At 50.3% G+C, this 21,554-nt stretch overlaps 10 protein-coding genes across 10 annotated transcripts; 3 read left to right on the top strand and 7 right to left on the bottom strand.

Moving 5' to 3' along the window:
- Nucleotides 1-148: 148 nt before the first annotated feature.
- Nucleotides 149-1,660, top strand: pex13 (peroxin PEX13; the record flags this gene model as incomplete). Its single annotated transcript, XM_057282023.1, has 4 exons — nucleotides 149-197; nucleotides 294-824; nucleotides 884-997; nucleotides 1,047-1,660. 4 exons carry the CDS (start codon nucleotides 149-151, stop codon nucleotides 1,658-1,660), a joined length of 1,308 nt encoding a protein of 435 aa, XP_057132906.1.
- Nucleotides 1,661-3,436: 1,776 nt separating this feature from the next.
- N7471_009303 (Clr5 domain-containing protein) lies at nucleotides 3,437-5,649 on the bottom strand. The gene is made up of 3 exons (XM_057282022.1): nucleotides 5,380-5,649; nucleotides 5,002-5,246; nucleotides 3,437-4,901 (listed from the first exon to the last, which is right to left on the bottom strand). Exons 1-3 carry the CDS (start codon nucleotides 5,601-5,603, stop codon nucleotides 4,270-4,272), a joined length of 1,101 nt encoding a protein of 366 aa, XP_057132905.1. The 5' UTR covers nucleotides 5,604-5,649; the 3' UTR covers nucleotides 3,437-4,269.
- A 2,502-nt stretch (nucleotides 5,650-8,151) lies between these two features.
- On the bottom strand, nucleotides 8,152-9,796 carry N7471_009302 (beclin 1; the record flags this gene model as incomplete). The annotated part of the gene is made up of 2 exons (XM_057282021.1): nucleotides 8,152-9,656; nucleotides 9,712-9,796. The coding sequence occupies 2 exons, from the start codon at nucleotides 9,794-9,796 to the stop codon at nucleotides 8,152-8,154; spliced, it is 1,590 nt and encodes a 529-aa protein (XP_057132904.1).
- Nucleotides 9,797-10,038: 242 nt separating this feature from the next.
- On the top strand, nucleotides 10,039-12,000 carry N7471_009301 (Myb-like DNA-binding domain protein; the record flags this gene model as incomplete). The annotated part of the gene is made up of 1 exon (XM_057282020.1): nucleotides 10,039-12,000. One exon carries the CDS (start codon nucleotides 10,039-10,041, stop codon nucleotides 11,998-12,000), a length of 1,962 nt encoding a protein of 653 aa, XP_057132903.1.
- A 118-nt stretch (nucleotides 12,001-12,118) lies between these two features.
- N7471_009300 (putative cysteine synthase) lies at nucleotides 12,119-13,676 on the bottom strand (the record flags this gene model as incomplete). The annotated part of the gene is made up of 5 exons (XM_057282019.1): nucleotides 12,119-12,297; nucleotides 12,358-13,034; nucleotides 13,103-13,221; nucleotides 13,287-13,346; nucleotides 13,419-13,676. 5 exons carry the CDS (start codon nucleotides 13,674-13,676, stop codon nucleotides 12,119-12,121), a joined length of 1,293 nt encoding a protein of 430 aa, XP_057132902.1.
- Nucleotides 13,677-14,001: 325 nt separating this feature from the next.
- On the top strand, nucleotides 14,002-15,600 carry N7471_009299 (class I SAM-dependent methyltransferase; the record flags this gene model as incomplete). The annotated part of the gene is made up of 3 exons (XM_057282018.1): nucleotides 14,002-14,311; nucleotides 14,364-15,334; nucleotides 15,391-15,600. 3 exons carry the CDS (start codon nucleotides 14,002-14,004, stop codon nucleotides 15,598-15,600), a joined length of 1,491 nt encoding a protein of 496 aa, XP_057132901.1.
- A 617-nt stretch (nucleotides 15,601-16,217) lies between these two features.
- On the bottom strand, nucleotides 16,218-16,763 carry N7471_009298 (uncharacterized protein; the record flags this gene model as incomplete). The annotated part of the gene is made up of 1 exon (XM_057282017.1): nucleotides 16,218-16,763. One exon carries the CDS (start codon nucleotides 16,761-16,763, stop codon nucleotides 16,218-16,220), a length of 546 nt encoding a protein of 181 aa, XP_057132900.1.
- A 402-nt stretch (nucleotides 16,764-17,165) lies between these two features.
- On the bottom strand, nucleotides 17,166-17,968 carry N7471_009297 (uncharacterized protein; the record flags this gene model as incomplete). Its single annotated transcript, XM_057282016.1, has 2 exons — nucleotides 17,166-17,898; nucleotides 17,958-17,968. 2 exons carry the CDS (start codon nucleotides 17,966-17,968, stop codon nucleotides 17,166-17,168), a joined length of 744 nt encoding a protein of 247 aa, XP_057132899.1.
- A 493-nt stretch (nucleotides 17,969-18,461) lies between these two features.
- On the bottom strand, nucleotides 18,462-19,709 carry N7471_009296 (zinc finger protein; the record flags this gene model as incomplete). Its single annotated transcript, XM_057282015.1, has 1 exon — nucleotides 18,462-19,709. The coding sequence occupies one exon, from the start codon at nucleotides 19,707-19,709 to the stop codon at nucleotides 18,462-18,464; it is 1,248 nt and encodes a 415-aa protein (XP_057132898.1).
- A 299-nt stretch (nucleotides 19,710-20,008) lies between these two features.
- Nucleotides 20,009-20,931, bottom strand: N7471_009295 (uncharacterized protein; the record flags this gene model as incomplete). The annotated part of the gene is made up of 3 exons (XM_057282014.1): nucleotides 20,009-20,120; nucleotides 20,203-20,308; nucleotides 20,559-20,931. 3 exons carry the CDS (start codon nucleotides 20,929-20,931, stop codon nucleotides 20,009-20,011), a joined length of 591 nt encoding a protein of 196 aa, XP_057132897.1.
- Between the last annotated feature and the right edge of the window lie 623 nt (nucleotides 20,932-21,554).

The raw sequence follows: 21,554 nt of genomic DNA, 5'->3' as shown, positions 1-21,554 counted from the left end.
TCGGCAAACCCCGACCTCGGCATCTCCACTCCCGGCCACATGCGTCCTTTTCTTCTCTCTTCTCCCATCACCCTTTCAGTCTCGCGACAAATCTATCTGAACATAACTTACATCGTGTCTCCATGCGATTCCGCTAATATCAAACTCCATGGCGACGCCTTCGCCACCAAAACCGTGGGAGAGAGCAGGTGCAGCTGGTAAGTGTCTATCTCTCGATTGCCGATATCCTAGCGCCACAACAGCGCAATCCACAAGTGCCCACCCCGACTAACATCCCCTCTTCTTCTCTCCAGGAAACGCATTATCATCAGCACCTATCGCCGGTAGCCCTGCTGCCTCAACCGCGATGACATCCACAACCAACCCCGCAGTCTCAACGTCCACCGCCCCCGACCTTCCCTCCCGCCCCAGCGCTCTCAACTCTGTAGTCAACAACACCGCCTCCAACTATTCGCCGTATGGAGCCTCGCGCCTTGGAACAGGCGCGTACGGATCCAGCTACGGCGGCATGGGTGGCATGGGTGGCATGGGCTCGCCTTACTCCCGCTTCGGCTCCATGGGCGGTATGGGCTCCATGTACGGCGGTGGCGGTTATGGAGGCTACGGAGGTGGCATGTACGGTGGCATGGGCGGTATGGGAGGAATGGGAGGGATGTACGGCGGCATGCCGGGACAAGATCCCAATGATCCGAACAGCCTGACGAACTCGTTTGGGCAAAGCACCCAGGCCACTTTCCACATGATTGAGAGTATCGTCGGTGCGTTTGGTGGCTTTGCTCAGATGCTCGAGAGCACGTACATGGCTACGCACAGTTCATTCTTTGGTTGGTCTTCCTCATCAGAAAAAATAATATCATGGACACTCGCTGACTCATTTTTATAGCAATGGTCTCGGTCGCAGAACAATTTGGAAATCTGCGCACCACCCTGGGCTCAGCCTTGGGCATTTTCACCCTCATCCGGTGGTTCCGCACATTAATCGCTAAGCTCACAGGACGTCCTCCGCCAGCTGATGCGACGTCTTTGACCCCGCGCTGCCTTTGCAGCTTTCATGGGCGGCCGTGCCGCTGCTACACTCCCCGATGGCTCACCAGCTCCCGCCAAGCCATCCAAGAAGCCCTTCTTCATGTTCCTGATTGCCCTCTTCGGCCTCCCCTACTTGATGGGCAAGCTCATCAAGACCATGGCCCGATCCCAGGAGGAAGAGGCGAAGCGCCGACAGCTCGTCGGCCCCAACGGCGAGCCGGGCTCAGCATCGCTCGATCCGGCCAAGCTGGACTTCTGCCGTCTCCTCTACGACTACACTCCCGAGACCCAGGAGAGCAACGGCATTGACCTGGCTGTGAAGAAGGGCGACATTGTCGCCGTCCTCAGCAAGTCTGATCCTATGGGCAATGCCTCCGAGTGGTGGCGTTGCCGTGCCCGCGACGGCCGTGTCGGATATCTCCCCGGTCCATACCTGGAGACTATCCAGCGCCGGCCCAATCAGCAGGCTATCACAGCAGGCAGCGAGCCTGCTACTCGCACCTCTTCATTGAAGGGCGACCCTGTGGCCGAAGGTCGCACACAGAGCCTGTCATCTCTGGGAAAGCCCGAGCTTACCAGCAAGATTGGTGATATCTCGCCTGAGAGCTTCCAGAAGAGCACTTTCTACTCATGAGCCATGCATGACCCATGCCATACAGACTTTGCCCGGTGCTTTGTTTGGGCTTGCTTCTTCTATCTGTCTTTGTGTTTTTGTCTTTGTCTTTGCTTTTGGAATGCTAGACAATTTGGAGCAGGGTATGATTTTCTGATAGTGACGTTAACCCGCAAAAAGCCCTCATCCCTTCGAGCTTTGTGCTCATTCCTATATATCCCCCGAGCGTGCCTTCGGTTCTTCTCGATTCTCCTTATGACCTGTGATCTACTGTGCAGGCAGCAGCCTAGCTGTGATGCCAGTGGTTATTTCCTCCCTACCCAGGGCTGATGATATCAACCCTCAGTATGACCTGGGTAGTCTCTCCCCCGTCTCCCACCTCTTCTCCCTCTCTTTTTCCATTTCGACTTCTCCTTCTCCTTCTGTCGTCCCATCGGATTGGATTCATTTTAGCGACGGTCTCCCCGATCCCTTTTGGCTTATGTATTTAGTACTTATTAGTGCAATGCACACATACACACCGCAAAACTCTCCCACTAGTTCTAGTTCGAAACAAAAAGCCCCCTCCTGCCCCCTTCCGTAACCACAAAAGTACCACAACCCCTATCCAATACTCCCATTCAATACGGAGTACTCCCCATCCCTCGTGGACTATCCTCGTGTGGCCCACAGTGGGCCATCCCATACCCGTCCCGTCCGCTCCCGGCACATATCCATATCCGTCCCCACCACTTGACTTTGACACTCGATACATCGAATATCAATCGAGTTTGTTGTTTGTCTACATATCTACATCATGTAGTTTAATACCCATCTGGCCAATATTGTTGTACCCTACATTCACAACATCCAAAGATCCCCCCGCTATCCAAAATCGTATATCCGTACAACATGCGCCGTACCCGGAGTGCATACCTAGTACGTACTGTATGTAGTGTAGACCTGAACCATTATGCAAATCCCCAAAGCCCTGACCCCTAAATTTAAATCTAAATCTAAATCCAAATCCAAATCATCCCTTCCATGCAGGTGCACATACCCGCGCACGTCACCTCGCTTACACCCCCCCTTGTCCCCAGCTCGCATCCCCATTCGAGTTCCAGTTTCACTTCGAGTTCGACTTTCCCACGCCTGGATCCGGCTTCCTGCAGCTTTTGCCTCCAGCGCGGGCTAGTGCGGGCTAGCGCGGACTAGTCCCTCCCGGTCGGATTTTCATTCTTGCTTTTGGATTGGGCTTGGGGCTGGTGAGGCGAATCCAGTGCTTGGCTGATAATTCGGAATCCGGCTTTGATACCCGGTTGGGTAAGTGTTAGAAGGTTTTAATTTGAGGCTTGCCAGGGCTGTTTTAGCTTTTTGACGAGATTAGGTGGTTGTATTTGTACTATTTATGGTTGATGATGTATAATGTACAATGCACTAAGGTAATGGAGTAAGGGGCCGAAGGCTGTGCCGGTTTTCGCTGCTAATTGTGTGGTACTACTCTATGTGCATTTACACACTAATCCACCCCTGGGATGGGATGATCCAGATGTATTCCAAGGTTGTGCTAGATGTACCGTTGTCATGGTACTTTCGTCGTAGGTCTACAGAGTACGGAGTACAGTCTGCTTAAACGCTTAGATGGCTCTGAATTAGTTTACTTGGAATACATCGTAGATAACAGATCTCCATCAATTCATTTCAGTGCTTTCTGCACTACGCTTTCCACGCTTCCTTCTGCCCGAGTTGTGTCACGTATCGCTACATACGTGTACATGTACGTTATCCTGTGGGTTTGATCTGGGTGTGTTCTAGGGCTATACATACACAGCGAGTAGGTATAATAGAGTAGATAGAGTAGAAGTGTTTTACGATAAGTTCCAACGATGACCTGGCAGCTGTCTGAGATACTCCGTTCAAACGTGGTTTGCGGGTCTTGGTCGTGTCCATCTGGTATACGTTGTGCATGGGGTATCCTGGAGGGAGAGGCGGGGCCGTGGGGCTGGTACACCCTCGATTTTCTCTGGCGGGGTGAAGTGAAGTATGATTGTGGGATCGAACGGTGAATTGGCCGGGGTTGGTCGGGGTAATAGCCGACAGGGCTGGGGTTGTGTGGTAGAAGAGTTGGGCAGAGATTCGAGAGGAGGGTTGCAGAACAGTAGTTTCCAGGGTTGTGCCTGAGAAATGTTGTGTCGGGTGAGACATAGCTGAGACTAGGACTGGAGCCGGGGTGTTGGTTCGAGGAGGATAATGTCGGTCGAGCGGATGGAAATGTATCGTTGTTGTGGAGCTGAGACGTGTCCCCCCTTCTCGTGCTACCCATACTTGATAGCCAGCACACTTGCAAGATATACAGAAAGTCAAATGCCATAATGCATAGATCACCAATCTAAAACGCGAAGAATCCATAATAAGAACGCCCTTGCTATGAGTCTTCCTCCCCTGGGCTATGTTTGGAGGGGAGATGAGGATGGGAACAGAGCACGGGAACCATATACATAGAGAAACAGACGAGAGAAGAGAAAGAAAACAGGCTAACACGCTGATGGGAAAGGGGGGAAATCAAGATATGATAGAAAGCAAATGAAGCAATCGAGAGAAAAGAAAAAAAAAAGAAACAAGAGTCTCAATCAAAACCAAAACCATCAAAATCACATCCCCAATCCCTCATGATGAGGAGGCTCATGGTTAGGATCCTGATCCCTAGCCCACTTCGACATCGACTGCGTAAGCGTGAAATCCAAATCCTGCAACCTCGTCTGGAACGACTCAACCGTATTCCAGTCAGGCGGATGGGTATCGGCTTCACTAGGAGCATCCTCTAGATCCCGCGGTGCCGGTCCAGGGTGACCATGCGCAGTGTGAGGAGTATGAACAGGGTGAGCAGTATGAGCAGAGTGAGTACCGTGTACACCATGCGAACCATGGGAGCTGTGAGAGGCATGTGCACCATGTGAGAGGTGGTTGCCTATTGAATGGTGGTAGGACTGGATATGGCGGGGTTGGTTTGGGTGCATAGATAGCGGAATGGCGGGGCTTTCTTCCAGTTCCAGATCGGGAAGGTTTTCGAGGTGGTTTGGGTCTAGAGCGAGATATCTTCCATCAATATCATTCGGTACACTCACACTCACCGGAACGGCCATGGATTTACCGTATGAGCCGAGTGGGTAGGGTGGCATCTCTCGGGTTGGCGATTGCATGTCGGGTAGTGGTGAGATGGGCGTTGTGACGCTGTGTTCGTCTGTTGGTTCTGGTGTATAGCAGGTCATGTCGGAGGGTGTTTCTGTTGGGTTGTTAGTTACGTGTGTTTGTAGTTTGTAGTTTGGGGTTTGATATATCCATCCCCGGTTCTATATCAATTTGGGATGTTGATGTCAACTCACGAGGTTCGGGGCTTTGTGGCTCAGTCTCTGGTTCTTTGCCTCGGTTGGTATCCCATGATGTCCCATAACGACGCACGAAGCGGGCGATACGTTTTGGATCGACATTTTGGCCATTTACCCGGAAGGCTGTCTGTTTGCCTTGGGCGGCGCGCTTCTGTTGCTTGCGGAGCATGAGATGGACTTCTTTGGCTTTGATGTTCTTTCGAACATGCCATGCAGCAAGACGATCTTTGTATTGTTTTTCTCTAATGGACTGGAGTTAGGGTGATCCTGCCGAGTAAGAAGGGGAACTATATGGGATGAATACGCAACAGGCATATTCAAACAGGCAGATGAGGAAGATGATGAAGAATAGAAAGAAGAAAAGGATAGTAGTACGATGCAAAGAACTTATAATCCCTTTCCATGATGCGTTTCACATCGCGTAGTTTCAACTGGTCGTTGCGGTAGAGTTGTTCGATGATTTCACGGTATTCGTGCCAGTCATCCGATCGGCGGGGTCGAAAGACGTTAGGCGATTGAGGGGAGATGGGAGTTGAGTAATTATTCTCCATGATTAAAAAAAGTATGAGATCGAGGGTGAGATAAAGTTGGTTTCTCATATCATACTGGTCTCATCAGATATTAGTATGCAAAACAGAGGTTCCGGTGGTCCATAATAAATTCTTTTAAGGAATGCAAATCATAATATGTTCTAGAAAATAAAATAATAAAATAAATAAAATAGCAAAGAGGCAAGAGATGAGGGGGCCAAGGAATTCTCTCTCTTCTCTTTGCGGCGACGTGCACGCGGACGCACGACCCCCTGCTTCCCCGGACAAATCAGCTTGTCGACTGGGCTCCATGGCCATGGCCACAGGCAACTTGTCACGATCGACGTGTATAAGGGAGAATATCTCCGTTCGGGCTTTGGTCTTTTTGTGGTAGGAGCCTCTTGATATGGGCTTTCTTGTGATTTTTTTGTATTTTGTTATTTCGTTATTTTAGTGTTTATTTTTTTGCTTTTTTTTAATACATTTTTATATTTCCTATTAAAAACTTATTATTTTTTTATTATTTCTACCGTTAGCAAGTGGAGAAGGTACTTTTGGCTTTTACAGCCTAAGCGAACTATTACATGCAGTGCACTGGCCGCAAATTGGATGCATTTTCCGTTGCCTTTTTCTTTTTAATACGGAGATAGTAGATAGATAATAATATACAGAGTACGGAGTACTCCGTACTCCAGGGCTGTTATACTTATATTACCCTAGGTACTATATTAATCTAATAGATAATCAAATATAACCAAATATAACTAACCAAATATAACCTGCAGATCAGAACAAAAAAACCACCGGGAGCGGGCCGAATCTTCCCTGACAGGTCTTTGTCTTTCCCCGAGGCTAAAATCCCTAAAATCCTAGTTCCGTGGATCAATAAAGCCACGTCATATCCATGGATGGTACGGATTACATGTATCATGACTCATGAATCATATGTAGATCTAGTACGGAGTAGATCTATATGTACTATAGAGTATGTTGTATATGACACCTGCCATAACGTGCCAGATCTCAACTGTCAACCCCAGCAAGGAGTAAAGCCGTTAAGCCCGTTAAAACCAAATCCACAACCCACGATCCTCAAGGGGGCATGCGCTTTGGGCTCTAGACAAGGTTACCCTGTCAGACCAATTTCCCCAATTTCCCTCTTGGTGAGTATTTATAGGGTAACTTGTTAGTTATAATCCATTTCCGGCCGAGACTTATTGAAACGTACGATGCAAGGTCCGTGCTACCTTTACCTTTTTTATTTTTTTATTTCTTTTACGGAGTCCTTCCTAGCGACCCGTCAGAAGTACTTCGTATAATCTGTATATTTTATGCTGTATCCCCTCGGGGTTGAATAGGTAGTACAATGGAGTTTATGTATACTTATAGTGATACCCTCGGCTTGGGTAGATTTACCTCCTCTGACTCGACTCTCGACTCAATCCTACTCTCATATACAACGGTGCACATGCCCCCGTTATCACCTGCACGCGTGGCCCATATCCTAAGGGCTAGAACTCCCAGCGCAAAACCCAGGAACTAGTGTGGTCAGCTGGGAATAATAGGTTGAAAGATGGGCGCTGCACTGATCTACAGGGTTTTTTGTTTTGTCTTTCGGGGAGCAAGAATCCTGGTCCCCGAGAGGGATAAAAGGTATCTTTGCTTTGAGCTTGGATTATATCCGAATGAATAGCTGAGGCAAAGTACATATGTACGGGAGTACAATCATATTTAATAGTAAAGGGGGTGGAAGAACAATAAGTTCCAAGACACTTGAAAAAGCAAAAAACGAAAAATGAAAAACGAAAAACAAGTGCGTAAATAACACTTCTCCCGAATTAGCCCCGGGGTATCCAGGCTCCAAATAACTAATCCTCGAATGGACATGATCGGTCGCAAAATTGCGGGGTGTACTGCTTTTGCTCTAGTTACGAATACAGACATAACAGAGCAATATGAAACAACCTAAATCCACACAAAACAATAACCGCGCTTTCCTTGGAATGTGGACAGTGGGAACACAACGGCCATCCCGCGTGGAGCCCCTCCACTCGAGCCGCCTGTATACGGAGATATCCGCCGCCGACACGCTCATAGGTCCACGGACCATCGTTCACCGGCTCGGATCGCATGCAGGTACTAGGATGTAGCGCGCAGACTGGATTGAATGGCGTACAAATGCATATCGGAGGCGTCTTCTCTCTCCTGCGCTCATACGAGGAGGAAATGGTGGGAGTTATTGAGAGAAGTGGGGAGGTCTGTTACCGGCCCACGCGCCAGGGCTGCACTCAGCCGAGATATGTCAGGGGATTGGTTGGGCCGCCTCGTCATTCCAGTAGTGTTGTGACAGGCCAATGAGGCGCGGGGGTTTAGCCTTGGTTGAAACATTCAGTGCGGTGGCACGTCATTGCCATCCCCCTATAATGTACTTCGATGTACATCGTACTCCGTACATTAGACCTTATCGACAAAGTACGAAAGTGATGCGCCGTGCAGGTCTTTAATCTCATCCATCTGCGCGATTTTTCGGCCACATGACTCGCATTTCAATCCTGTGCTGCAGCCTCACCTTTTGCTGTTTTAGAAAATATCCTGGGCTTGGGTGTGTTTCATGTGGTCATGGTTTATTCTTCGGGCTGGCCGTTGCCTGTCGGGCTTCTTCTGCGGCTGCTACGGCTGCAGCCGCGACAGCAGCTGAATTGCTAGACCCCGTGCTAGCTAGATTGCTGGCATGCGCAAGGAGAAACTTGCAGCAAGTGAGCGTGTACTTGCAGGCTCGAGTCCATGTCTCATCATTCTGGTTGAAGCCCAACTTGATGCTGGCATCGCCAATACGATCCCGCTTGATATCATAGGGCAGTTTCAACCCCGGTGCTGTGGCGCCGGTCTGGCCTCGGCGGGGGGATATAACGGGCGCCGGGGTCTTTTCAACGAACTTCCCCAGCTGGCGCAGACACTCAAGGAACGCCACCATACCCGAGTCAAACCGACGGTGAAGCCAAGGAAGGTTGAGCGGGAGATCGCCGGACGAAAACAGGTCTAGTTGGGTCACTTTAGGTGCAGCTCCCTCCACCGGCTGACCGGATGGCTGCATGGGATATTCAATCTTGTCGATCCGCGAGTTAGATCCTAGCGGTTTGAGACGGTACCCCTGGAAGTGGAATCCGAGTTTCTCCGCCATTGTGGCCAGGAGTAAGGCTGTTTGTCCCCATGCAGCATTTATTTCAGGCCAGTCAACAGAGGGATTGGCTAGCCGGCCCAGCCGTAGTCCATTGATAGTACCGAAATATCCGTCATGACCAATGCAGAACGCGTCATTGTAGACATTTGTCCTTTGCAGTCTCTCAAGCTGCTGGGAGTCATGATCATAACGCATATTGAGCGCATCCCGTTCGTTTTGAAACTCGGTCAGCGTCAAGGCAAACGCATTGCGAGACCGCCAAAAGCTCTCCTCGTCCGCATCTAAGCGTCGCGATTCAATTTCCAAGGTCGCAATCTCTGCATCTAAGGCAGCCTTTTCTTTTTCAAAGGCCTGCAGCTCTGCGAATGAGGTCCGTTCCGCTTCGAGGCTCTCATCCAACGATTTCTGTGCCGCCTGCAGCTCCTCCTCGGTCGGGATTGACCCATTTAGGTTCCTAAGAAATGAGATGTAGGCATCTCGCTCCTTCGTAGATCCAGCCAAGCGTTTTTGCAATCCTTCCACAAGCAGCTCAGTGCATTCCACGCAAATAGGATGGTCGATATCGGAGCGCGCCGAGACTATCTCAAACAGCCGCGTTGTCTTCTCCACTTGGTCAACGAATGAGCCATCCTCCGGGCCACGCAGTTGGGCTTGCGTATGGTTTCGCTTGCTTCGGGCAGCAGAATTATTCTCAGTGACCGGGGGTGGCGCGACTTGAGAGTCAGTGAGCATCACAAATGACATATTGCCGCTATCGGCTCGGGGTATTGCCGGTGGGTTGTGCTGGCCTCCTGCACGCGGGGCGGGGATAGACCGTCTGTAAACCGGCGGCGTAGCATGTTTAGAGGACTGGTCATACTTGTCGCGGTGTTCGCGTGGATAGGATGATCGCGCTGATGAGGAGACAGCTCCTGTATCTGACAGCGTCTTGCCTGTAGAGTCTAGACCGCAGCTTAATTAGCGGGATCGGAACGATCGCCCTGTGTGTGAACTTACTGGATAGCAAGTCAAAAGCAGCTGGGTTTAATGACTCTACTGAGCCATCCAGCTTCAGTGGCGTGCGACACTTCTGGCAATACATGGTTGTTAATTCATCCCGGGGGGTGTGGGGAAGAGAGGAAGTCGGGGAGCTCCAAGGAAGCTTCGGGGGAAACGTCATTTTGGTTTGTTTTTGTCTGCCGCATATTTGCTCGCGCTTGCGCCTGCACACCTCACTTTACTCTTACAATCAATAGGTGCCGAATTTAATTATGCGTTATTTTACTACGCGCTCAACGTTCGATCACTTCTAAGGCACGCGCCTATCGATTCTTATCCGCGACCATGAACGACCCGGACATCAGCATGGACCACTCCATGCAGGACAATACGGAACGACCAGCGAAGAGACCATGTCTATCATATACCCCGGACGACGACGAAGAGGTCCCCGCGGAATTTGATCTTCCAGCTGCGCGCGCACAGAACGACTCGCGACTGAAGTCTCTCTTCGAAGGCATTTTTGCGAAATATAGCCAGGACTTCACCGACGTCGGTGATGAGATCGACCTGCAGACCGGGGACATAGTGGTAGATAATGGGCATCTTCTGGGGATGCGGGGCGAGAACGACGCTGGGGACCAGCCGCGATCATGGCTCCCCCAGAGTGACCTAGATAGGCCGGAAGAATCCGATGCAGACGATGACAAAAGCACGAAGGGAGAGGAGGATGAATTCTTTTCTATGGCATCCTCTCCCAGTCGTCGCTCACCAAATGCTCCACGTGAATCGTCGCCATCGAAACAGCTACAGACAGACATGGATACCTCTTTGGATTTCGTGTTTACTTTCAAAGCATCTGGGACTGCAGGCCTCAGTCCTATGACCAAGGAGGAACATGTCTCCCATCCCACCAACCATATCCCAGCTTCTAAACCGCAAGATCCAATCTGGGCAGTCCCAGACTTGCCCCTATCCTTTTCAACACCCACCACTGAGACCCGCAAATCAAACGTGGGCTTCTCTCCACCTCCTAGGTCTTCGTCCCCGCCAGGGAGCGGCTCCGTCTGGGCTCTGCGCAGACCCCGTAAGCCACGCACAGAAACGAAACCCAAGGCCACGCCGAGTAAGCGCCGACCAGCCGCGAAGCGCAAATATCATTCCAGCCCTGTGACGCACGACTGGTCTTTTGCGGCAGTACCAGATGGAAATGAGTCAGATGACCCTTTGCAGGACTATGAGCCATCACCGACACCATCGAAAATGAAAATTATTCGCGGGAAGCGCCACCTTCCGACGAAAGAGAACGATGGTCCATCTACTCCTTCGAAGCAGCCGACTGTTGTCATCGAAGTCGATGATCAAGGTGACGATCAAGGCGATGGCCAAGAAGGAGGCTCTGAACCAAGCGACCATGACGATGAAGTGCCTGACACACACCTTGAAGAAGGGGACTGCGAATCGAGCAATCAGGTAAAAGAGGTGCTTGAAGCATGCCCTGAAGAGGAGGGCTGCGAACCGAGCCACCAAGAAGACGGAGTACCCGAAGAACAACCCCAAGGAGGCTGCGGACCAAATGATCAAGAAATCAAAGCGCCTGAAGCAGAATACAAAAACGAACTGCCTTTTGGTTCTGTGGTACAAGGCGATTCAACCCCCAAGGTCACGGCTAGCACGTACGCCCCATCCCCGCAGCCCATGGAAAGCACCCCAAGCAAAAGGTGGCCCATAACACCCGACGAAGCAAAGTTAATCGTTTGCATGATGTACAAACAAGAAAAGAAGGCCAGCGACGTGATGCACATGTTGCCAGGTCGCGAGTACCAGACAGTTTGGCATTGGTTCTACAATCACTGGACCCGCCGCCTCGCCAATCCGCCTTCCCTTTCCGCCGCCTGGTCGCAGCCTGAGCTGGCAGCTCTGGCCCGACTCAGCACCCAATCAGATCTTACCTGGGGTCAGATACAAAGTCAGTTCAAGGGCCGATCGCGACATGAGGTTGAGTTCGAGCTGCTACGTGCTTTCGTTGGTGAGGGCTTTACTTCTGCAATGTTAGGGAACACGGAGGAACAGGCGGAGTCGGAAGAGCAGCAACACGACGAAGAGAAACAGGACGACGAGATAAAGGATGAGTCAGAATCTGAAGCAGCCGTGGAGGAAGTCAAAGATGAGGCAGGAGATAGCAATGCTGCGTCCGAAGATGCTCAGGAAGAGCATGAGCAGCTCGGCATTCATGAAATGACCAAGACAACTGACAGTAAGGTGTCTGCTCCCGGCAGCTTCTTGGGCATTTTTGTAAACTCCTGAAAAATGGCGATTGGATGCAACCGAATTATACTAATAGGGGGCTAGTGATCGACGATCGATAAATCTATCTACATCCATATCATAACCATGACTACCATACCACATTCAATTAATCTATCTATTGGAAGTCTTCGTCCCGTGCATTCATAACATCCTCAAGCTTCGTATCAACAGCCCCACCAACATCTCCAGCCTTGGCCCAGAATCGAGATAGATGCCGTGAGCCAGAGTCCGAAAGTACCGTGACAATCCGATGACCAGGGCCAAGCTTCCTCGCTGTCTTGACAGCGGCGATACCTAGAATCCACCATTAGTAAAACATATCAGATGCACTAGGCAAAGAGTTAATAAACCCACAGTTCACTGCACTACTACTCCCAATAAAGATCCCATCCTTCTCAACAAGCCAGCGAGCCATAGCCAAAGCCTGGGCATCAGTGACACGCACCGCATCATCAATCATCTCCTTCCCAGCCTCGAAATTCGCCGTGACACGGTTAATCCCAATCCCCTCAACGATAGTATCAACCTGACGACGCCTTCGCGTGCCCTCCCTCTCCTTAACATCAAACATAACACCATAGACCACTCGATTAAAAAGCCCACTCCCCTGCGGATCAGCCAGCACAACGGTAAGTTTAGGCAGCAAGGGCTTCAAGAACCTCGCGACGCCGGAAATCGTCCCACCAGTGCCGGCGCCCGCTACAAACGCATCAATGTGGCCCCCGCACTGGGCGTACAGCTCTGGGCCTGTCCCTTCGTAGTGGGCGCGCCAGTTAGCTTCGTTCTCGAATTGGTCGGCGAAAAAGCCCCGGCCACGGGTCATGCGCTCGTTTGCCGCGGGGAGATCGGATTGCTCTTCCGCTGACGCAGAGGGGATGCCCGATGAGGCTGTGTGCGTCTTTGCTAGTGCTCGTGCGCGATTGACGAAGTTGTCCTTCTCCACTATTGGGGCTGGCGGAACCCGGTCCACGATTGCCCCGAGTTTAAGCAGCAAGTTGGATTTTTCAATTGCCTGGTCCGAGGGCAGGCAGCTGGGTTGCATGCGCATTAGTAGTGTTTTGTGCTATTGGGTGAGACAACGAGGGTGGCGTATCCGTACATGTGTGCTAGGTAGCCTTTTGCCCGGGCTAGTGTTGCTAGTGAGATGCCGGTTGATCCCGATGTACCTTCGTAGATTGTGTCGCCTGAATGGGGTGTCAGGATACCTTGTTCTTCTGCCTGGTTGGAGTCAGTGATGCTGGTCTAGTGCAGGGAATCTTTTTTTTTTGTGTATTTTAGCATACAATCTCAATCATGCTTAGCGCGACTCGGTCTTTTGAGCTCTGGCCAGCGCCATTCAAAAACTGCGGGCATTGTTAGCGCATTGTTAGCTCTTTTTCGAGGTGGTTGGGATACGAAGTACCAAGGCTACATACCTCTGCCTTGCCTAGAATCTCACATCCCGTCTCGTCTGATAGTGATTTGATCCGGAATAGAGGGGTGTTTCCAATGCAGCCTTCAATGCCTTCCACAATAGTGGGCGGGCCAGCTCGGGCGATGAGGCCATTTGTTGGAGATATTTGTGCTGTCACATTATCCTCATGCTTTGGACGTGAGAGTTCTTGATATGCAAATGCCAGGCAGACACCGGTCACGAAGGCCGTGCCTAAATACGCCGCCGAATGATCTGGCATCTTCCAATGCCGTTTTATGTCTTGAAGATCGAGGTTATGCGCATAGACGGGAGATATGAAGCTCGGACCATCGGGCTTTTTTGGTGGAAGATAGGAATCAGCCTGTACTTCGTCGATGAACAAGAATATTGACAGCCAATTCAAAGAGTTCTCCTTGCATCCAACTTGTGTTCGGCTCCAAGAAGCTTGTAATTCCCAGTGTCGAAGAAATTGGAGGTGATGCGTTTTGCCTGAGGCACGTGGTTTCCTGCCTGAGGCCAGAAAGGTTATCCAGAAACACCGTTCTTCTCCCCGGAACCAACTTGAGCTTAGCTCTGCAATCACAATGGATTCGCCAGTCCTCACCCAGCTGTTCCGACAGCTCTTCCGCCATCCAGCATGTCGATCACTAAGGCGATCACCTTCCATTCTTGCTCGACCACAGTCCCGATCATTTCTCACGCGGCGCACACCTGTCAACGTGAAGCGCAAACCGCACGATCAAGATGATATCCAGCTCTGGACAAAACGAGGGGACTACCCCAAGAATATCGATGAGGAGTACAGGACATACCCGACAGTGACAGCGAAGGAGCTACGCAACCGCCGCGAACGGCCGCGGCAGGTCAAGATGCTGACGCGCGAGTTCATCGACGGTAAGTTCGGCGGCTAAGTGCAGCGAGACTAGTTCTGACATTTCGCCTTTAGACAGCCTCTACAACCCACATTACGGATACTTTTCCAAACACGCGACAATTTTCAGCCCCGGAGAGCCGTTTGACTTCAACAACATCGAAGACGGGCCCACGTTCCACAAACTCCTTGGTCAACGGTACACGGAGTTTGAAGACAAGCTTGATGCGACGAACCCAGACATCGCGCGGCAACTGTGGCACACACCGACCGAGCTCTTCCGACCATACTATGGCGAGACGATTGCGCGGTATTTGGTGTCAAACTACAAGCTGACCCTATACCCGTACCACGACCTGATCATTTACGAAATGGGCGCAGGAAACGGTACGATGATGTTAAACATTTTGGACTTTATCCGCGACACCGATTACGAGGTGTATCAGCGCACCAAGTTCAAGATCATTGAGATTTCGCCCGCGCTGGCAGATCTACAGTACAAGAATTTGACCGACAAGCTCACTGCGAAGGGACACCGGGACAAGGTCGAGATTGTAAATCGGTCAATCTTCGACTGGGACACATACGTTCATTCCCCGTGTTTCTTCCTGGCCCTAGAGGTTTTCGATAACTTCGCCCACGACACCATCCGCTACAAGCAAGGCACCGAAACCCCACAGCAGGGTGGTGTGCTGATCGATTCTGACGGCGAGTTCCACGAGTATTACAACAACCAGCTCGACCCAGTCGCAGCTCGCTTCCTGCGCGTGCGCCAAGCCGCTGCCCGCCGCCCTTTCCCGAGTCCCTTGGGCCCACCACTCCTCCGCGGCCTCCGCTCCGCCGCGCCCTTCCAAAAGGAATACTCATTGCCGGAGTACATCCCCACCCGACTGATGCAGTTCTTCGATGTTTTGAACCAATACTTCCCTGCCCACCGTCTCGTCTCCAGTGACTTCAATTCCTTGCCAGATGCCGTGCCCGGGGTCAACGCGCCGGTCGTACAGACTCGCTATCAGCGGCAGACAGTGCCGGTGTCGACTCCTTTTGTATGTGGATATTTCCTACGATGTTAACTTTGAATATGGCTAATCTTCCTTTGCAGGTCCACCAAGGCTACTTCGACATCTTCTTCCCGACGGATTTTAATGTCGTCGAGGATATGTACCGCGCTGTTACGGGGAAGCTGACGCAGGTCACAAGCCATGAAGAGTTTGTGCACCGTTGGGCTTATATTGAGGATACGGAGACGCGGAATGGGGAGAATCCGCTGCTGAGCTGGTATAAGAATGCTAGCATGTTGATGACTGTGTAGATAGTATCTCGATGTCAATATTATTCAACCACGCCTTGTATGCTTTGCTTGCCGCACGGGCTGCTTTTTTTGCGCTGGAATTTAATTTTGCCTCAACAGCACGTTTTATTAAATAATGATCTAATCCCGAAAAAAAGGAACTCCCAACTCACAAAATGCCTCTATGAAAGTCTGAGTCCCATTGCACATTGTCACTATACAGGCTTCAGGCGTGGAATAATCGTCCGGATGATGCGCCGGGGCCATCACAGGAGTCCCCCGCTAGCAGCGGGCCTGAAGATTCAAAGAATTTACATGCGAAACCTGATCTGGGACGGTGAGAGCCTCCAGACTTCGTGGCAAAAGGACTCTCATGCGGAGTGTGAATGTTTGTCTGCAAGGTAATTGGGACAAATTGTGAGACGCTTCCGGACCTGGAGACAGTGATGTTCAGCGGCTTCCCCAAGGTCGATGAACATGAATCGAAGGTCCAGAAACACCAATTTGACCAGTTTGGTGATCCACAGCTCTAAGTTGGAGATGTCAACGTCCCCGAAATTGTCTGAACAAACTGAGCCCTCTGCTTTCGACAAACTCTGAAAACACATGAACGACATCCTATCCTCTAGCTTTCCCTTTCAGTTCTGAGGAATCTGAAACACGCTATCAGCGAGGTCTGTAATACCCTTGACCCCAAGCCTCTTAACAGCATCGAGTATCTGCTCGACGGTAGTCTGCGGAATGCCCCCCTTATTCCGGGAGCAGACATCAATGCCAGCAGGCGTGAAGAGCGTTTTATCAAAGTACCTGACAATCCACTGGTTATCATCATCGGTACGACCGAACCCGAGACATTCCCAGTGCGCGCTCGCCATCATCAGCCAGCCTGTACCACACCAATCCCAGGCGCCGGGATTACCTGGCGTTGGGGTTTCCACGCCATGAACGGATTTGATTTTCTCAGAGTCAATAGACTGGTATTGTATCAGGTCTTCGAACTTTTGGACCCCGGCAGAGTCTGCCGGAAGTTGCTTGTAGGTGATGTTGACGTTGCGCTTGCCTTTCCACTGGGGGAGGCTGGAGTGGGTTACGTGCCATGTCCCGATTATGAAGTCGTTTGGTGGCACGCAATTGGATCCTGCACTAGCATAGACTTTTGGGAGTCCGATGGAGATGGGAGACATGCTTTCTCGTGCGTGAGTTGGGCCTAGGAGGGTGTTGAGGGGTGAAAGCCTCTGATAGCGGACATCGCCCGATCGAAGGAAGGGGTGTTATCGTCGATCTACACGACCCTAACTGGTGACAGTATGATGTCACGAGCCGTCCTGCAAGACAGTAAGTAGTATGTATGAAGCATCGGCATATGTTGAATAGACCAGAACTTCAAACTGATAATTCTGAAAAGACTTCGATATCTTCAATTAACCCAAGCCAGGAAAGTAAATCAAACATCGATTCATTCAAGCCCGCAGATAGCAGGATGGTGGTGATACAAAACAATAGACATACATCTCATTTTGATAACCCTCCCTGGTGTTGTTCCTTTCATTCCTTTCAATTGAACTTCCTTGACAGAAGCGAGAAACTCAGCATTTCAAATCAGCAAAAGATCGGCTGTAGGTTGGAGTCATTTCCACAGAGTTGTTCTGTATAAAGGTCGGCTGGGAGAATGCAGGTTGGCCAAACACAGGCTGGCTAAACATAGGCTGGGAAAAGGCCGAACGAGCGAAGGATGACTGGGCGAAGGTAGGCTTCATAGTAGTTGGCCGATTATTCGGGATGTTGGATCCAGGTCCAGTCGGAATTGGTTTGACTCTCTCCAGCAGTGAGGTGTCCGGAGCAAGAGGGGACGCTCGTTCAGGAGCGAGGATACTTGTTGTTATGTTGACATTGTTCATCATGACACGTGCATGCATGGGAAGGCCTGCTTTCCGATGGAGTCGCCCGAGGGCTACATCCAGCTGAGACAGAATAGCTGCGTTGAGGGAGGTTGGTGTGAGTACCGATGCAGGTTTTATCACGGGCAAAGTTATGTTCACATTTTCAATCGTCGTGTGCGTGCCATGACGGTGCTTTCGCCATATCTGGTCTGGCACGAACAGCCGGCAATGGCGCCACGAATGGCCGATATCTGCGCACTTCCTGCAGAACGCCGTGCATACCCCAATATGCCTTTTGTCGCAGCGAGGACAGGGGAAGCGGCATGTTCCAGGGTGCGATCTCGCTCCACAATGCTGACAGAAGGGGGGCGGCCTGTACCGCGGGGGGTAGTCGTTCTGGTCATCAGCTTCATCAACTCTGGCACGCTTTTTCGCAGTCCTGGAGATTCCCTCATTAGCAAATGGCCTTGAGTGTGAGCTTGAATGCACTTTACTCACGTGGGTTCCATTGTGACTGCACTGGAGGAGAGAGAAACAAAAGAAAGAGGAGAAAGTCGACGACGGAGTAAGTGTACTTGAGCAGCCCCAACGAGGAAGGAACAACTCCATCACATGATAGACTTCAAGCTAGACGGGAAGGCTCCCACCCTCAAGGTGAGTGAGAAGAAGGAAGTAAAGGGAAAACCTAATATGAAAGAAATCTAGTAAATAACTCAATGACCTGCAACTCGGATCTCAGCAGAGCCTATGAATACGTGATACGCTCATCCAGACATCGTTACTCTAAACAGAATTATCTGATTCTCGTAACATACAAGCAACAAGAAATTTATATGCAAGTAACGTGAATTGAATGTCAAGTTGAGAGTTCTCTGCGATAATATGACGCGGCTCGATTCATTTAGCTACATCAGAGTTGGATCATTCAACAGGCTCATAGCAAGCAAGATAATGATACAGCAAACCCCTTTCAACACGATAGGTACCGCTCTCATCGAGATATCAATTTCCCGAAGCTGAGTTTTCTGATTGTTGTAACACACAAGCATCAAGAAACTTCTGTGGAAGTACCGCAAGTCCCGGATTTTTTCCTGGGACTGACAGTAGACTCGCTGCTACATCACGGTATGCCGAGCTGAACGTAGACCAGAGAGCCTTTTCAAGTTCAAGGTCTGGGGTTGCACGAGGGTAATAAGGGTCGTTTTCAAAAAATGCACTCACGAGATGAGCTATCAAGTCATCCGGCCTTTCAATTCCCATTCGTTCTTCCCATATACTGCACAAATTGAAATCCAGAACCCAGACACGAGTAGTTCGGCGTTGAACTTTGGCACGTATCATGCTGTCCACGTCTGTGTGAGGGGCCATCTTCGTAATCCGTTCTGCGCTGAGTCCCAACGAGCGAGAAATATCCTGGGTGTATATTGTCTCCCCTTCACTGCCTAGCACAAATTCAACATCGTAGCCATCCACGTTTGCGGACCAATGCATGATCGCCAAAGCCTGCCCAATATCTCTTGCGTAATGCTGGATAGGTAGGTTTAGCTCGATCATCTGATCAAGACACAAGTTGAAGTTTCTCAATGTGAAGTTGCGTGGTGGTGGATCATTCGCACCACGTCGGCGGCCGAGATAGATGCGGGCAAGACAATCACGGTTAGTGTCGTGAGAGCTTACAGCAAGTTGTGACGGCGCGGGACAATAGACATCGATGAGGGCCTGCCGAGCCAGCTTGGGTATGGGAGGTATTCTTTCGGTGATCAAGGCCATTGCAGGCAGAGGGAAAGAGGGGTGTGTTCCATGAAAAAGATTCACATGGGAGTCCCACCATTCATGGTTTGTTTTTGGCACGTATGAGAAGATTCGGGGAATACGTACTTCGACGAACTGCTGGGTTGTAAACGCCTGGTAGACCGCGAAGTGGGCTTGGAAATCTGCCCAAAGGGCATTTTCGAATGATGGGCGGGCGATTTTGATTGCGTACGCATGGCCAGGCCGTTCGAAAACCATTCCACATTGGCCAAAGCCAATACTACGAAACCCAACAGAAGCCGTCTGCTGTGTGGTGTTGAGTGCGGATGAGGAAGCTGTAGAGATAACGGAGGTTGGCGATAGAATCCGGCTCAAGACTTCACGTGGTTCGGTGGAAAGAAGTTGCAACTCTGAGGTAAGCTCTTCATTTCGTGCAGCATCAAGTAGGGCGGATAATCTGTTCGTAAGCTCAAAGCTAACTTGATTGCGTCGATCCATATCAGAGAGAGGTAGAGTCGAAATACGGAAATGATCAACTAACACCCGGCAGCTCATTACCGCCTGTCTCACCACTCTTTGCAAATAGTCGGCTTATACGGCGTGTTATGTCTGTTTTTGATGGTCTTTTTGTGTAGTCTTTTGAGTAGTCTTTCGAGTAGTCTTTTGAGTAGTCTTTTTCAGATAGTCCGAAATCATGATCAGCTAACAGTGCAACTAATATAGCGTACTGTCAGTACCTAGGTAACAGCGTGTGGTAAAAAGGATCATGGTGTCATCATCGTTGTGGCCGCGTCCAACTAGGCAGCCACGCGGCTAACCATGATGCTGGGAAGGGAAGATGGAAATGTGACATGCGACTTATCACCAGAACAGCTCAAACGGACGTCAATTTCCTTCATGTACTCAACACTAGTAAAATTGTCAGAGCGAGTCCAGGGAAATTTATTGGAGGCATTAATTTACACAGCCTTGATCTGCCGTCCAGCCATACCACATGCCAAAACCATACTCATCGTTATCGTATGTATACATGGCCACACAACCGGATTGGCCCAGCGCTGCATACAGGATGAGGTCATGTTCCCTTCCGCTGTGTACTAGTAGTATGTGTAGATGGTGTTCTCTGTATGTACGTTGTTACGAGTCTGGAAGGCGGTCTTCGGTTTGTCTATAGAAGGTACCACTCAGTCAATATCCTTCCTCTGACAACTATCCACTATCCTACATATTTACCAATGAATATCCTTTTGGCCTGTGGCCCCCATATTATATTTCTTTCATAACAACGTCAGGTTTTGGGGTTGACCCAATTTTCCAATCTTTGGAACAGGTCAACATTGTGCTTACCGCCAAAGTACATCAACGCGGCAGGATCTTCATCAAACAATGGAAGATGGGTACTCATGAAAGGCCCTTCCCTACACAAAAGATTGAGATTATGAAACATCCGGCACCAAAATGTGAAAAGGCCGAAGCGAGAATGCGCCTCCCATTTGAAGAGATACACCTTAGGCCCAAACGGGAGAACGAGACCGACTTCACTTTGACCCCCCACGATACGGCAATCATTGCAGATCAGTAACATACTGCTGATACGCTCTGACGAGGGCATCATCGACACGGTGGCATCCGCCTCAACTCGTGTCGTTACCATGGGTCTTGGATTCTCCTCGAGGGTCCCGCCGGTGGTTTCTTTGCGAAGAATTGACACTCGTTGCATGATCCGACCCAGGTCAACAAATCCGACGAATGTTTCGGCTAGTAATCTTAATTGTCCGACAATCCGATCCCCAGTGATCCCTGCGGAATAGTCTCCATGTTCGTCATGGAATCCCCAGGAAGTTCTTCTGTCAGACACACCAGGTCTGTGACGCGGTCTTCCGCTTGTGGAACTGTCGTCAATCTGGTCGGCGTCCTCTCATAATTCCCTTGCTTTTTATTTTCTCCCTACGTTCAAGCCATCAAAATCTTTTTTTCCCACATGCCTACTCTCATGAGACCATATCCAGTGGCTGTGCTGATCTCAGTCGAGGTGGTGCAGGTTGACGTCGTTGTTGTACCTGAGGTGGTAATCGGGGTACAAGTGACAAACTCGGTGGAGTAGGTCGAGGTACATAAGGATGTGCACGAAGATGTAGATAGCTTCATCTTTTTGATTACATGTAGCCATTTCGCCCTATGCTTTCGCGGAAATAATCCGATATATTTGTTTCAAAATGCATACAAAGAAAGAGCAAGGACTTCATCTAGATTTAGCAGGTTGTATCTCCCCTTGCATATTCACAATCAATTTCGAATGTACCTATCAGATGTGAACCCCTTAATCCGACCCCCCACTGCAAC

The sequence above is a fragment of the Penicillium samsonianum genome (assembly GCF_028829775.1).
Source record: "Penicillium samsonianum strain IBT 33392 chromosome Unknown utg000005l_segment0_segment0, whole genome shotgun sequence".
In the NCBI taxonomy this organism is placed as follows: Eukaryota; Fungi; Ascomycota; class Eurotiomycetes; order Eurotiales; family Aspergillaceae; genus Penicillium; species Penicillium samsonianum.
This window is presented reverse-complemented; position numbering and strand designations above follow the sequence as displayed.